At 34.7% G+C, this 15,924-nt stretch overlaps 2 protein-coding genes across 4 annotated transcripts in view; one reads left to right on the forward strand and one right to left on the reverse strand.

Annotated features, from left to right (window-relative positions):
- Positions 1–10,743, forward strand: part of arhgef9a (Cdc42 guanine nucleotide exchange factor (GEF) 9a) — a 44,912-nt gene extending 34,169 nt beyond the window's left edge. For both annotated transcript variants that reach the window (XM_067439228.1, XM_067439229.1), the window contains 4 exons: positions 4,914–5,045; positions 5,670–5,913; positions 6,095–6,163; positions 8,728–10,743. In XM_067439228.1, coding sequence (XP_067295329.1) covers positions 4,914–5,045; positions 5,670–5,913; positions 6,095–6,163; positions 8,728–8,900 — 618 coding nt within the window. In that variant the 3' untranslated portion in view covers positions 8,901–10,743. The remainder of the gene's footprint in view (positions 1–4,913; positions 5,046–5,669; positions 5,914–6,094; positions 6,164–8,727) is intronic.
- Positions 10,744–11,205: 462 nt separating this feature from the next.
- The window catches only part of gab3 (GRB2 associated binding protein 3), a 40,446-nt gene continuing 35,727 nt past the window's right edge, over positions 11,206–15,924 (reverse strand). For both annotated transcript variants that reach the window (XM_067439225.1, XM_067439224.1), the window contains exons 9-10: positions 13,593–13,706; positions 11,206–13,248 (exon numbers count right to left, since the gene is read on the reverse strand). In XM_067439225.1, the coding sequence (XP_067295326.1) occupies positions 13,132–13,248; positions 13,593–13,706 (231 nt within the window). In that variant the 3' untranslated portion in view covers positions 11,206–13,131. The remainder of the gene's footprint in view (positions 13,249–13,592; positions 13,707–15,924) is intronic.

A 15,924-nucleotide genomic window follows, 5' to 3' on the forward strand; every position in this document is an offset into this window, starting at 1 on the left:
TGACTTTATATATCACAATTCTGACTTTATATCTCGCAATTCTGACTTTATATCCCGCAATTCTGACTTTATATCTCACAATTCTGACTTTATATCTCGCAATTCTGACTTTATATCTCACAATTCTGACTTTATATCTCGCAATTCTGACTTTATATCACAATTCTGACTTTATAATTAGCAATTCTGACTTTATAACTCGCAATTCTGACTTTATATCATGCAATTCTGACTTTATAACTCACAATTCTGACTTTATATCACGCAATTCTGACTTTATATCACACAATTCTGACTTTATAACTCACAATTCTGACTTTATAACTCACAATTCTGACTTTATATCTCACAATTCTGACTTTATATCTCACAATTCTGACTTTATAACTCGCAATTCTGACTTTATAACTCGCAATTCTGACTTTATAACTCACAATTCTGACTTTATATCACGCAATTCTGACTTTATATCACACAATTCTGACTTTATAACTCACAATTCTGACTTTATAACTCACAATTCTGACTTTATAACTCACAATTCTGACTTTATAACTCACAATTCTGACTTTATATCTCGCAATTCTGACTTTATATATCACAATTCTGACTTTATATCTCGCAATTCTGACTTTATAACTCACAATTCTGACTTTATATATCACAATTCTGACTTTATATATCACAATTCTGACTTTATAACTCACAATTCTGACTTTATATCACACAATTCTGACTTTATATATCACAATTCTGACTTTATATCTCGCAATTCTGACTTTATAACTCACAATTCTGACTTTATAACTCACAATTCTGACTTTGTATCACACAATTCTGACTTTATAACTCGCAGTTCTGACTTTATAACTCACAATTCTGACTTTATAACTCGCAATTCTGACTTTATAACTCACAATTCTGACTTTATAACTCACAATTCTGACTTTATATCACACAATTCTGACTTTATATATCACAATTCTGACTTTATAACTCACAATTCTGACTTTATATCACACAATTCTGACTTTATAACTCACAATTCTGACTTTATATCACACAATTCTGACTTTATATATCACAATTCTGACTTTATATCTCGCAATTCTGACTTTATAACTCACAATTCTGACTTTATAACTCACAATTCTGACTTTGTATCACACAATTCTGACTTTTTTTAACTCGCAGTTCTGACTTTATAACTCACAATTCTGACTTTATAACTCGCAATTCTGACTTTATAACTCACAATTCTGACTTTATAACTCACAATTCTGACTTTATATCTTGCAATTCTGACTTTATAACTCACAATTCTGACTTTATATCACACAATTCTGACTTTATAACTCACAATTCTGACTTTGTATCACACAATTCTGACTTTATATATCACAATTCTGACTTTATATCACACAATTCTGACTTTATAACTCACAATTCTGACTTTATAACTCACAATTCTGACTTTGTATCACACAATTCTGACTTTATATATCACAATTCTGACTTTATAACTCACAATTCTGACTTTATATCTCACAATTCTGACTTTAGATCTCACAATTCTGACTTTATAACTCACAATTCTGACTTTATATCTCACAATTCTGACTTTATAACTCACAATTCTGACTTTATAACTCACAATTCTGACTTTGTATCACACAATTCTGACTTTATATATCACAATTCTGACTTTATAACTCACAATTCTGACTTTATATCTCACAATTCTGACTTTAGATCTCACAATTCTGACTTTATAACTCACAATTCTGACTTTATAACTCACAATTCTGACTTTATAACTCGCAATTCTGACTTTATAACTCACCATTCTGACTTTATAACTCACAATTCTGACTTTATATCACACAATTCTGACTTTATATCACACAATTCTGACTTTATATCTCACAATTCTGACTTTATATCTCACAATTCTGACTTTATATCACAATTCTGACTTTATATCACACAATTCTGACTTTATATCACACAATTCTGACTTTATAACTCACAATTCTGACTTTATATCTCACAATTCTGACTTTATATCTCGCAATTCTGACTTTATAACTCACAATTCTGACTTTATATATCACAATTCTGACTTTATATATCACAATTCTGACTTTATAACTCACAATTCTGACTTTATATCACACAATTCTGACTTTATATATCACAATTCTGACTTTATATCTCGCAATTCTGACTTTATAACTCACAATTCTGACTTTATAACTCACAATTCTGACTTTGTATCACACAATTCTGACTTTATAACTCGCAGTTCTGACTTTATAACTCACAATTCTGACTTTATAACTCGCAATTCTGACTTTATAACTCACAATTCTGACTTTATAACTCACAATTCTGACTTTATATCACACAATTCTGACTTTATATCACACAATTCTGACTTTATAACTCACAATTCTGACTTTATATCACACAATTCTGACTTTATATATCACAATTCTGACTTTATATCTCGCAATTCTGACTTTATAACTCACAATTCTGACTTTATAACTCACAATTCTGACTTTGTATCACACAATTCTGACTTTTTTTAACTCGCAGTTCTGACTTTATAACTCACAATTCTGACTTTATAACTCGCAATTCTGACTTTATAACTCACAATTCTGACTTTATAACTCACAATTCTGACTTTATATCTTGCAATTCTGACTTTATAACTCACAATTCTGACTTTATATCACACAATTCTGACTTTATAACTCACAATTCTGACTTTGTATCACACAATTCTGACTTTATATATCACAATTCTGACTTTATATCACACAATTCTGACTTTATAACTCACAATTCTGACTTTATAACTCACAATTCTGACTTTGTATCACACAATTCTGACTTTATATATCACAATTCTGACTTTATAACTCACAATTCTGACTTTATATCTCACAATTCTGACTTTAGATCTCACAATTCTGACTTTATAACTCACAATTCTGACTTTATATCTCACAATTCTGACTTTATAACTCACAATTCTGACTTTATAACTCACAATTCTGACTTTGTATCACACAATTCTGACTTTATATATCACAATTCTGACTTTATAACTCACAATTCTGACTTTATATCTCACAATTCTGACTTTAGATCTCACAATTCTGACTTTATAACTCACAATTCTGACTTTATAACTCACAATTCTGACTTTATAACTCGCAATTCTGACTTTATAACTCACCATTCTGACTTTATATCACACAATTCTGACTTTATATCACACAATTCTGACTTTATATCTCACAATTCTGACTTTATATCTCACAATTCTGACTTTATATCTCACAATTCTGACTTTATATCTCACAATTCTGACTTTATATCACAATTCTGACTTTATATCACACAATTCTGACTTTATATCACACAATTCTGACTTTATATCTCACAATTCTGACTTTATATCTCACAATTCTGACTTTATATCACAATTCTGACTTTATATCACACAATTCTGACTTTATAACTCACAATTCTGACTTTATAACTCACCATTCTGACTTTATATCTCACAATTCTGACTTTATAACTCACAATTCTGATTTTATATCACACAATTCTGACTTTATAACTCATAATTCTGATTTTATATCACACAATTCTGACTTTATAACTTACAATTCTGACTTTATAACTCACAATTCTGACTTAATATCACACAATTCTGACTTTATATCACGCAATTCTGACTTTATATCTCACAATTCTGACTTTATAACTCACAATTCTGACTTTATAACTCACAATTCTGACTTTGTATCACACAATTCTGACTTTATATATCACAATTCTGACTTTATAACTCACAATTCTGACTTTATATCTCACAATTCTGACTTTAGATCTCACAATTCTGACTTTATAACTCACAATTCTGACTTTATAACTCACAATTCTGACTTTATAACTCGCAATTCTGACTTTATAACTCACCATTCTGACTTTATATCACACAATTCTGACTTTATATCACACAATTCTGACTTTATATCTCACAATTCTGACTTTATATCTCACAATTCTGACTTTATATCTCACAATTCTGACTTTATATCTCACAATTCTGACTTTATATCACAATTCTGACTTTATATCACACAATTCTGACTTTATATCACACAATTCTGACTTTATATCTCACAATTCTGACTTTATATCTCACAATTCTGACTTTATATCACAATTCTGACTTTATATCACACAATTCTGACTTTATAACTCACAATTCTGACTTTATAACTCACCATTCTGACTTTATATCTCACAATTCTGACTTTATAACTCACAATTCTGATTTTATATCACACAATTCTGACTTTATAACTTACAATTCTGACTTTATAACTCACAATTCTGACTTAATATCACACAATTCTGACTTTATATCACGCAATTCTGACTTTATTACTCACAATTCTGACTTTATAACTCACAATTTTGATTTTATATCACGCAATTCTGACTTTATATCTCGCAATTCTGACTTTATAACTCACAATTCTGATTTTATATCACACAATTCTGACTTTATAATTCACAATTCTGACTTTATAACTCACAATTTTGATTTTATATCACGCAATTCTGACTTTATATCACGCAATTCTGACTTTGTATCACGCAATTCTGACTTTGTATCACGCAATTCGGACGTTATATCTCGCAATTCTGTGCAGTTTCTAATAAAATCTGGCATCTATGGCACAGGTTTGATGCTTGTTATTGACGTGCAACCTGCACCGCAGGCATCATATTTGATTGGAGAGCTGCATACTGAGACATGAAGACATCAGAGTCTCAGTGGAGTCAGATGCAATGATTAATTTGTTATTGTGTGTGTGCAGGGTGAGGATATTCTGGACAGGAGCTCAGAGCTTGTGTACACTGGGGAGATGTCCTGGATATATCAACCATACGGCCGCAGCCAAACCAGAATCTTCTTCCTATTTGATCATCAGATGGTCCTCTGCAAAAAGGTGAGACAAAGAGGGGGTGAAGGCACCGATAACACTCTAAGTTCAATTGATGGTAAAGTAGGAGTCCACTTTAACTGGCACACAAGGGTCTGGAAATTAGTTGGATGGATGGATGGATGGATGGATGGATGGATGGATGGATGGATGATGTTTTTAGCACAGTACCTATCACTTGGAGTGGAGAGTGAAGATGCGGAATAGAACCAGACAGGCATGGAGAAGCAAATAACTGATTCAGTTATGGTGGTGTAGCACTACTGAGGGTTTGTGAATTGGATTCTAGCTGAAGGTAGAAACTGTTTGTGTTTCATTGTCCTCCAAATACCCTCAAGCTCAAAGCACATGGCCCATTTTTATTCTCTCCACAAAGGTGCAAAAACAGCTCTCCTCTGCACCATCTGATATACACAGACAGTTCAGCAACACAAAAATTTGTCGTAATACAAATCGCTTTAATCTCTAATAAAGAGGTGACACATGCACCCTGCCCCACATTGTATGGATGTATGTACATGTAATTTACATTTAAATTAATATAATATTTAGTTTCTTTCTGTCTGTAATTTGTCTGGAACGTCAGTACCGACTACAAACATAGTAATAAAGTTTCTCCACCTTCCACAGGATCTCATTCGCCGCGATATTCTCTACTATAAGGGCCGGATCGAAATGGATCGATATGAAGTCATTGACGCAATCGATGGCCGAGATGATGATTTTAACGTTAGCGTGAAGAATGCCTTCAAACTGGCCAACAGAGACACAGACGAGATCCATCTGTTCTTGCCCAAAAAGCTGGAGGAGAAAATCCGTTGGCTTCGGGCATTTCAAGAGGAAAGAAAGATGGTCCAGGAAGATGAGAAGATTGGTGAGAACTTTTGCATCACAGTCTAGTCATTTATTCATCCTCATGTTGTTTCAAATTTATAATTGGCCAGTTTTTTCAATACAATGACCATACAAGTTCACCACTCTCATAATGATTCTGTGCTGTTGTTGAAGCCATTAAAGTTTTACATTAAAGGTTGTCTGTCTTCTATTCGCTTCAGGGTTTGAAATCTCTGAGTATCAGAAGAGGCAAGCCGCCTTGACCGTTAGGAGAGTCACCAAACAGAAAGGTATGAAATCTTGAAGCTTGTTTGACCCGTATTATAGTCAGTGTTGGGTAAGTTACTGTATAAAGTAATTAATTACTAGCTACGAATTACATTTTTAACAGTGTCATTTCAATACTGTGCTAATTACTCTCTAAAAAGTATTGCATTGCATAATTATTAATAATTACTTATTTGAATCCCATATCAGCCTTGACCAGTTGAACAACTCAAGGATAGACATAAAATGGCTCTTCTAATTCTTTCACATAAATTCAACAAGTGTATAAATTATCTTTAAACTGACCAAAATATTAAAAGGTTAAATTAAAACATTTTATCATTAGACTTTAAATTTTGATGTTAAATCTACTATTCTTTTATTTAGAATTGTTTTATAGTGTATAAAGTATTTAATGCAATGGCATCACAGCTAACTGTAATTTAATTACAGAAACATTAAGAGTAATTTTTTACTTTTTTTAAGGGAAAAGTAATTCAATTAAAGTAACTAATTAATTATTACTACACTGATTATATTCCTCAATTTAGATGTATTAGATGTATACATCAACTTTTATGTCAAATTCTTTCAATAAATTAAATTTAAACAATAAGACATTATAGGGTTGTTACCAATAAAATGAAATCAGTATAATCAAAATATTCACTGAAACCGCATCTTAAACAGCATTTAGATGCATTTACATTGCAATTACAATTTCATAAATAATGCTACAAGATTAAAGGTAATATTGTTTTGAAATAAAACAAAATTAAGAAATACTTTAAATTTGAAACTAAAACCACCAGTAGGTGGCTGTAAAGGATTTGTTCAAATGACTGATTCATTCAGGAATGAAGCCCTCCTGCGTACTTCCGCTCAATTTTCATTTTCCTTCTTCAGTAGTCCGTCTGGGATTGCGATATATTCTCTGGTTTTCTCCTATCAAATTTTAACCGCAGTGGCTGAGAACAATGACGTTGATGTTGTGTGCTAGTTTAAGATGACATGCGTCTCACGACTAAATGTTAGCGATTGGTTATGGCAGATCCAGAGTGGCTCTGGGCAGATCCAATAGTAACTTCAACAGAGTACTCGCCTTCAAGGAAGTTAACGCTTGTAAATGGAGAGTGGCCAGACCCTATGTACAAATGAAATGTATGCGAGTCTGGTAGGACCAGGCAACAAGTGACTGCCTTTGTGAATGGAACATTCATCATTGATTCGTTCAAAAATGCTGATTTATTCAGGAACGAAACACCACTGTGTTGCTTAGAATTGCACAACATTTCTTTGAAACCATTTTCAATGGCGAAATAGAGCAAAAACAGACAATATCGACAATGTTGTGCCTAAAATGTAACTTGGAATATTAATTTGTTTATTGAACTGTGTATATTTGCAATCATGCTGATATTCGGGAAATAAAGCATTTGGTTGTGTGATATTGCTTAACTATATCATATAGAAAATATAAGATAAAAATAAGTTTTTGAGTGTTGGGGGAATTCTAACTGCATTTGTATCACGCTGTGAAAGCATGGACTCTTAAGGCAAATTTGAGTTTTTTTAAAAATGTAATGACTATGTCAGATAATGTACTCGGAAATGTCAGTTAGGGTTATATGATTAGTTCACCCAAAAATAAAAATTCTGTCAATAATTACTTACCCTGATGTCGTTCGACACTCCATCATCTTCGGAACAAATGAAGATATTTTTGTTGAAATCCGATGGCTCAGACAGGCCTTCATTGACACCAATGTCATTTCCTCTCTCAAGACCCATAAAGGCACTAAAGACGTCGTTACAAAGCCTATCTCAATACAGAGTCTGCATAATAATTTTATGAAGTGACGAGAATAGTTTTTGTGAAAAAAAAAAAAAACACCCTAAATAACGACTTGTATAGCGATGGGTTGATTTCAAAACAAAGTTTCGAACATTTTGAATCAGTGTATTGATTCATGATTCGGATCCGAATCATGAATCGATAAGCTGATTCGTAACTGTTCGAAACTTTGTTTTGCATTCGGCCCATCACTATATGTCATTGTTTTTCGTTTTTTTTGCGCACAAAAACTATTCTTGCCGTTTCATAAAATGATTGTAGAGCCACTGTAGTGAGATGGGCTTTGTAACGACGTCTTTAGTGCCTTTATGGGTCTTGAGAGAGGAAATGACATTGGTGTCAATGAAGGCCTGTCTGAGCCATCGGATTTCAACAAAAATATCTTCATTTGTGTTCCAAAGATGAACGGAGGTCTTACGGGTGTCGATTGATATTAGGGTAAGAAATGAATGACAAAATTTTAATTTTTGAGTGAACTAACCCTGTAAGCTAGGTTAGTAGCTATATGCAGATTTTTTGTTTTGCATAACATATCCATTTCCAGTAAATTTTACTGTATTCTATTGTATTGCTGTAATCAAATAAACCAATGCAAATTAGAATTGATTTGCCTTGCAGAAGATGGTCCCTGTGGATGTAACATACAGCATAAATCTACACAGAGTTCAAGTAAACCTGATAATAAGTCATGTTAAACCTTTTTGTAAGTTTATGTATGTGGCATCTTCTTAGGTGTGGGCCGGTCGGTCCCCCCAGCGTACCCACCACCGGGGGACCCCATGAACCCCGGGCAGTACCTCTTACCCGACGGCTACGGGCAGGCGGATGGATATGAATACGAGCCCAAACGCAGCACATCTCCCTTCTGGCAGAACTTCAGTCGGTTAGCTCCCTTTAAAAAATAATACACACATCCACCAGAGGTTGGATACACCGGCCTCTGTATACTTGGAAAAGCACTATTCTACTTAAGATACATCTGTGGGACTTGAGGAGGACTTGACACGACACATAAACTACAGGAGAGAGGACGGACCTTTACTGGTACCTTTACTGCTTTACTGGGGTTTACCAGGCATATTTCTTTTACTGGGGTTACGGGGACACCTCGCCGGGCTGGCTGCACTGAATTCTGCACGACATGTTGTAATTCACAGAAAAGAAATTCACACAAACACTCACACACAAAGCATATGCGTTTTATCCCTCAGCGCTCTCTTTTTAGAGAGGTTTTAAATTATGAAATAAGAAAAATCACTTATGGGTTCCTCTTCTCTACACGAATCGACTGAAAGTGAATTTTAACTTTTTGAAGCACTAAACCACCGCAATGACTCTTGCTCTCTAGCGCCGCCCTGGTGTTCCTCCGTGCACTGTGACTCTTCGGGGCATTCTCTCTCACCCAATCTCTCTTTTTCTCTCTCGATCTCATACTCCACATTATCACGTGTTTTTCCAACAGTTTCAAGTCTGGTCAAAGCTGAAGATTTTTTTTTTTTTTTCCTGGACAATTTCTCCTCGGACGGAACCTGCTGCACTCTTTAGTTTGTTTTGCATGAGATTCAGTTCATTGCAGGTCTTTTTATTTGTGTAATTCTATTCGTACGGGTCTCAAAGAACAATGGATCACGATCTGCAAATTTGTCAGTCGAGTTGCTTACACCGATCACGGTCTACTGGAAATAACTTTGACATTCAGAAACAATCAATCAATCAATCAATCAATCAATCAATCAAGCTTAAAGTCGTTTTGGTTTGTGGAGCTATGGGTACCCTGAAAAAACTACAGACCAGAGAAACCTGAAGGAGGAACTGTTTTGCTCTGAACAGTGGACCTCTGTAGCGTGTTTACGTCAGAGCCTTGTTTACCCCGAGGTCTCTGTCTTGGCTTTATCATTGTTTCCTCTCTCCCATCGTCAGCGCAATCCGACAGATGACTGGAAAACCTGATCAGTTGTTAAAAAGTAATAATTCCACCTCTGAGCCCATCTTCATTTTATAGGGAATGATACTCGGACCAGGACGACTTTAATCCTGCTGATCAACCTCGTAATGACGTGCCAATTCATGTCTAACGTGCCAAAATAGTCTGGTTGCCAAATTTTCCTCTAACAGGTGCATTGGCATGTGCGAATGCCAACCCCATGAGCTGGTACCCCGCCATGTGACTTCTCAGGCGAAAATTAAGTCAGTGAAATTTGGTTATCGCTGCTAGGATTAGCATGACATAGCGTTTCAGTTTTTTTCTTTTCCTTTTTTTTTTCCTTCCTTTAATTGTTTTTGGTTCTCTCTCTATATATACAGTATAAATATATATATATATATATATTTATTTTTTCCCAAATTAAAGGGACTTGTGCAAAATTTAATTTATGGTATATTCGGGTTTTGTCTGATAACTTTCAAAGGATAGTATTTAGTCCAATCACAATATTTAAAGTATTGCTATAAAACATTATTTATTCTATTATAGTGTGATTTTCTTTTTTTCCATCTTGATCCTCTTTCTATATTTTAGAGCTTCTGCTGGAGTTTTAAAGACCCTTTTAGGGCATAAAAAAATTGAAGAGGACAGTATGGAAGAAATGTGTCACACATGTGTACTAAGTGCCACATAAAACAATTATTATGTTATAAAGAAAAATATCAGTTTAATATTTTTGATTCGGTGATATGATTGAAATAAGAACATTATATCATTATTTCATAATAAACTTCATTATGGAGAAAACAGAGTTGAACTGAATACATGCTTCGTCTGGTCTTATTTGATTTCATCTGGTTGCAGATTTTACAACTACAACATAATTGTGTTAATAAATGACGTTCACAATAAGAGAAAGTTGAATTCCCAAGGAAAGGAGGGAATTATATGTTTATTTGAATAAAAATCTAAAACCACAAGTATTTATTTTTAGTGTTAATGGGCATTCACTACCGTTCAAAGGTTTGGGTTCAGTAATTTATTTTGTTTTTGAGAGAAATTAAATTTTTTATTAAGCAAGGACGCATTCAGCCGATCGAAATGACAGTAACGTAAAATTGTTCTGTCCAACAATGGCTCCAACAAAAATATTAAGCAGCACAATAACGGATACTGATCCTTTAAAACATCATTAAAATCTTATCGCCCCCTTTTGAATGGTAGTGTAGGTACAAATATTACATATTCATATTTTTTATGTTTAAAAATAACAGATTAAAGAAGAGTCTTTGTTTTTCAGTTTATTAAGCTGAATTGTTTTTATTGTGTTCAATATGCATCACAATAATTTACCTGCTGATGGATAAACATCCATTGATTCACACAGGTTAGTAAGGTCTCTAAATTTCAGAAACACACACACACACTTTGTCTCCCACTCGTTCACACACACACACACACACACACACACACACACACACACACACACACACACACAACAAGTTAAATTTCTTCATGATATAAAGCATACACTGAAGAATATCAGGATTGGCGGGAAACTGATGATGTCACAGTGATAGTTTCCCATTGGATTTTTGTGCTTGTGTCAGTACAGCAAAGGCAAAGATAAAATCTGACCACCATAAAAGAACAGTGTCAAGCACAGCATGACATGGCACTAAAATTCTACAACCCAAGACAGAAATACATTCGTAATGCCTCATAATCGTGAACCGGCCAAGATCGATGGGAAAAATACATTCCGATAAATTTTCACAGACCTTCGTAGCCCTGTTAGGTCTAACATACGCAACATTCAGTATTCACTCTTTAAAAAAAAGAAAAGGCAGATTTCCCTACTAGAAAACATTCACTTCCTTCATTAACTCTTTTCGGCGTCCAATCACAGTGTGTGGTTTCAGTGGTTTACAGTGGTCCGACACTCACAAACCATATTTTTGTAATGCAAGTCCACGTTAAACATGGTTTCTGGGGTGTTTTTAAATCAGTGCAAGAAACATTTATTGGCGTAATCTTTTTCTGTGACGCACTTCAGTGATTGTACGCATCATAAATATGTTACATTTCAGAATATCCACTTAAATACTTCATGACACCTTTGGAAACATTATTTCAGAATTCACAAATGGGCAATATGACATCTGAGCCTTGTACAACAGTGATGTGAAACTAACAGTGTGCCGTTATATTTGGGGAATTATTCCAAAGTAAACATCCCAAGGAGTGCCACAAAAAGACGCTCTGTACTTCAGGAAGCAATGATCAATAATTCATAATAATTTCCTTTATAAAATCTCGGAGTGTGGGTTAATGTGCACTCTGGTAAACAAATGAATATGCTGTACATTTTCAGGCTTTGGTGACAAATATTTTCAGATTCAAGCCGTTAGCATTGTTTGCATTTCATTATCCATTAAAATAAAATTTAAATAGAGCTGTTCAGTCATGATATCAATTTGTAATAAATTATGGTCTGTGTTTAACTTTCTATGTTTTACACACAGTCATATCTTAATAAAAAACATTCAAAAGCCAGGGGTCAGTAAGATTAAAAAAAAGAAATTAGTACTTTTTATGAGCAAGGATGCATTACTAAAAGTGACTAATACATTTAAAATGTTACAAACGTTTTCTATTTGAATTTAAATAAATGCTTTTGAACTTTCTATTCATCAAAGAATCCTGCATTTTTTTTTATCAATGTTTCAAACAAAAATAACTGTTTTCAACATTGATAATAATAAATGTTTCTTGAGCAGCAAGTAATGATGCTGAAAATTCAGCTTTACCATCACAGGAATAAATAATATATTTTAAATATATTAAAATAGAAAACTGTTATTTAAAATTATAATAATATTTTACAATATAACTATTTTACTGTTTTTTTTTGTTCAATTAAATGAAGCAACAACAAAAAAAATCTTACCAATCCCAAACTTTTGAATGGCGTTGTGAAATAAATGTTGTGGAACAAAACAGGAGGTCTGGAGGTCTTTTATTCTGGAATAATTTCCTAAATATTCTGCCATTTTATTTCTGAAGGTTTCCTATCCAGCTCTGTACAGGCTCCTTTCACAGCAGTGTAAAAGACTCAACAACATGTACCTGAAATTGTAGGAGATGAAAACAAGTCAAGTTTTGAACCATGTAATAATTTAAATGGATTGCCCCCCCCCCTTCAGAAGGCTTTATGGTTTTGACTGACGGACATCCTTCCACTCCATCTTGGTGCTTTGTAAAGCCTGTGTCTTCTTCTCGTCTACCTGCACATAATCCACCCTGTACTCGTCTGCCAGCAGCGGTTTCTGAAAACATCAATAATGCAATATGAGCAAACAATCAAAACGCTAACCAGCATGGCTGAACCTTATCAATCCTGCAGGCAGATTTATGCCATGTCGTGTTTAGAGTTGAGTGGTGACGAAGCAACTGTCAACGGGATAGGAAATGCTGAGTCACTGTTATTGCTGCCTGAAGATCCAGTTTACAAAAGCCACAGAGAAGATTACTACAACAGATAGCAGTGCCCACTAAAACCCCATGAATGCTCACTAAATGAGTGTTTGTTATAGAATGCTTCAGATGCTTGTAAGAAATGTATTTCTGGAACAGTCTGATGTCTTTTATGCACTTCATGCCCACCACTGACCTTCTGGACTGGTGAGGGGGAGGCAGAGTTGAAGTCAAGTGACAAGTAATCCAGCTGAGATGTCCTCATCCAGGGGGCAGATTCACAAGCTGGGAACAGCATCTGCCGAGAGTCCTAAACATACACCCACAATACATTCAATACTGGCACACATTATACGTTTTTATTACATGTTTATTACATGACTTGGCATGACAATATGTATATAAATAGAAACATTTATTTATAAATATGTTTGCTCAAAACTCACCAAGGCTGCATTTATTTGATCAAAAATAAAACGGTTATATTGTAAAATAACTACAATTGAAATATATATTTTTCTATTTTAATACATTTGAAAATGTAACTTATTCCTGTGATGGCAAAGCTGAATTTTGAGCAGTCTTCAGTGTCACATGATCCTTCATAAGTCATTCTAATATGCTGATTTGGTGCTCAATAAATATTTATAAGTATTATTATTATCCAAAATAAAAGTTCATGTTAAAATAATATATGTTTGTGTACTATGTATAATTATTATGTAACATGGGTGTCAGAAGGAAAAAAAATGTGGGTGGGTCCTCTCTCAGAAAGTTTTTCCTATAGTAGATGTCATTTATATTAAGTACAAATATACTGTGTTGTTTACTAAACGTCTGTTTGGGAAAGACAAAAATACGGAAATCACTAAATCATTTAGAGCGGCAATAGTAAGATGGATAGCAACAAGTTTTGGCAAATCTATCCGAGGTTCGAATCCGAACTCGCTCTACTCCCTTATCCCATCACACATCAGATCGGAAAGGCATTTATTTTCAATAAAAAGGAAAAAAATATTAGAAAAGTGTAAATAAAGCGTTTAACATGTTTAATAATAAGTGTTAGGTTAAGTAAACAGACATTGCCGAATTAGAGACGGTAAAAGTGAGTGGGTCCAAAATCATTGATCGCAAAAAGCGGGTGGGTCTTGTCTCAACCACATACAATGGCTCCGGTGCCCATTATGATGTATATAATAATTAGAGCCCGACCGATTTATCGGCCTGCCCATTTTATCAGCTGATATGAGCCTGTCGCAGATATATTGCCATCTGCGTATTTGCCTCAGATATGAACGTGCCCACGCGGCTAACAACGCACGAATATTCACACAAAATTGTCAAATTGCCTGTTTTGTCAAGTATCACAATAAACGTAGTTATGTACAGAGTGAGGAAAATAAGTATTTGAACACCCTGTTATTTTGCAAGCTCTCCCACTTAGAAATCATGGAGGGGTCTGAAATTGTCATTGTAGACAATTTAAAATAAAAATCCAGAAATCACAATGTATGATTTTTTAAACTATTTATTTGTATGATACAGCTGCAAATAAGTATTTGAACACCTGAGAAAATCAATGTTAATATTTGGTACAGTAGCCTTTGTTTGCAATTACAGAGGTCAAACGTTTCCTGTAGTTTTTCACCAGGTTTGCACACACTGCAGGAGGGATTTTGGCCCACTCCTCCACACAGATCTTCTCTAGATCAGTCTAGAGCCTGTCGCTGAGAAACACAGAGTTTGAGCTCCCTCCAAAGATTCTCTATTGGGTTTAGGTCTGGAGTCTGGCTAGACCACGGCAGAACCTTGATATGCTTCTTACAGAGCCACTCCTGGGTTATCCTGGCTGTGTGCTTCAAGTTATTGTCATGTTGGAAGACCCAGCCTCGACCTATCTTCAATGCTCTAAGTGAGGGAAGGAGGCTGTTCTCCAAAATCTCGCAATACATGGCCCCGGTTATCCTCTCCTTAATACAGTGCCGTTGCCCTGTCCCATGTGCAGAAAAAAAAAAAAAAACTAAAACATGATGCTTCCACCCCCATGCTTAACAGTAGGGATGGTGTTCTTGGGATGGTACTCATCATTCTTCTTCCTCCAAACACTTTTAGTGGAATTATGACCAAAAAGTTCTATTTTTGTCTCATCTGACCACATGACTTTCTCCCATGACTCCTCTGGATCATCCAAATGGTCATTGGCAAATTTAAGATGGGCCTGGACATGTGCTGGATTAAGCAGGGGAATCTTCTGTGCCATGCATGATTTCAAACCATGACGTCTTAGTGTATTACCAACAGTAACCTTGGAAACGGTGGTCCCAGCTCTTTTCAGGTCATTGACCAGCTCCTCCCGTGTAGTTCTGGGCTGATTTCTCACCTTTCGTAGGATCATTGAGACCCCACGAGATGAGATCTTGGATGGAGCCCTAATCCGAGGGAGATTGACAGTCATGTTTAGCTTCTTCCATTTTCTAATGATTGCTCCAACAGTGGACCTTTTTTCACCAAGCTGCTTGGCAATTTCC

This window comes from Pseudorasbora parva, chromosome 3 (assembly GCF_024679245.1).
Source record: "Pseudorasbora parva isolate DD20220531a chromosome 3, ASM2467924v1, whole genome shotgun sequence".
Taxonomy (NCBI): domain Eukaryota; kingdom Metazoa; phylum Chordata; class Actinopteri; order Cypriniformes; family Gobionidae; genus Pseudorasbora; species Pseudorasbora parva.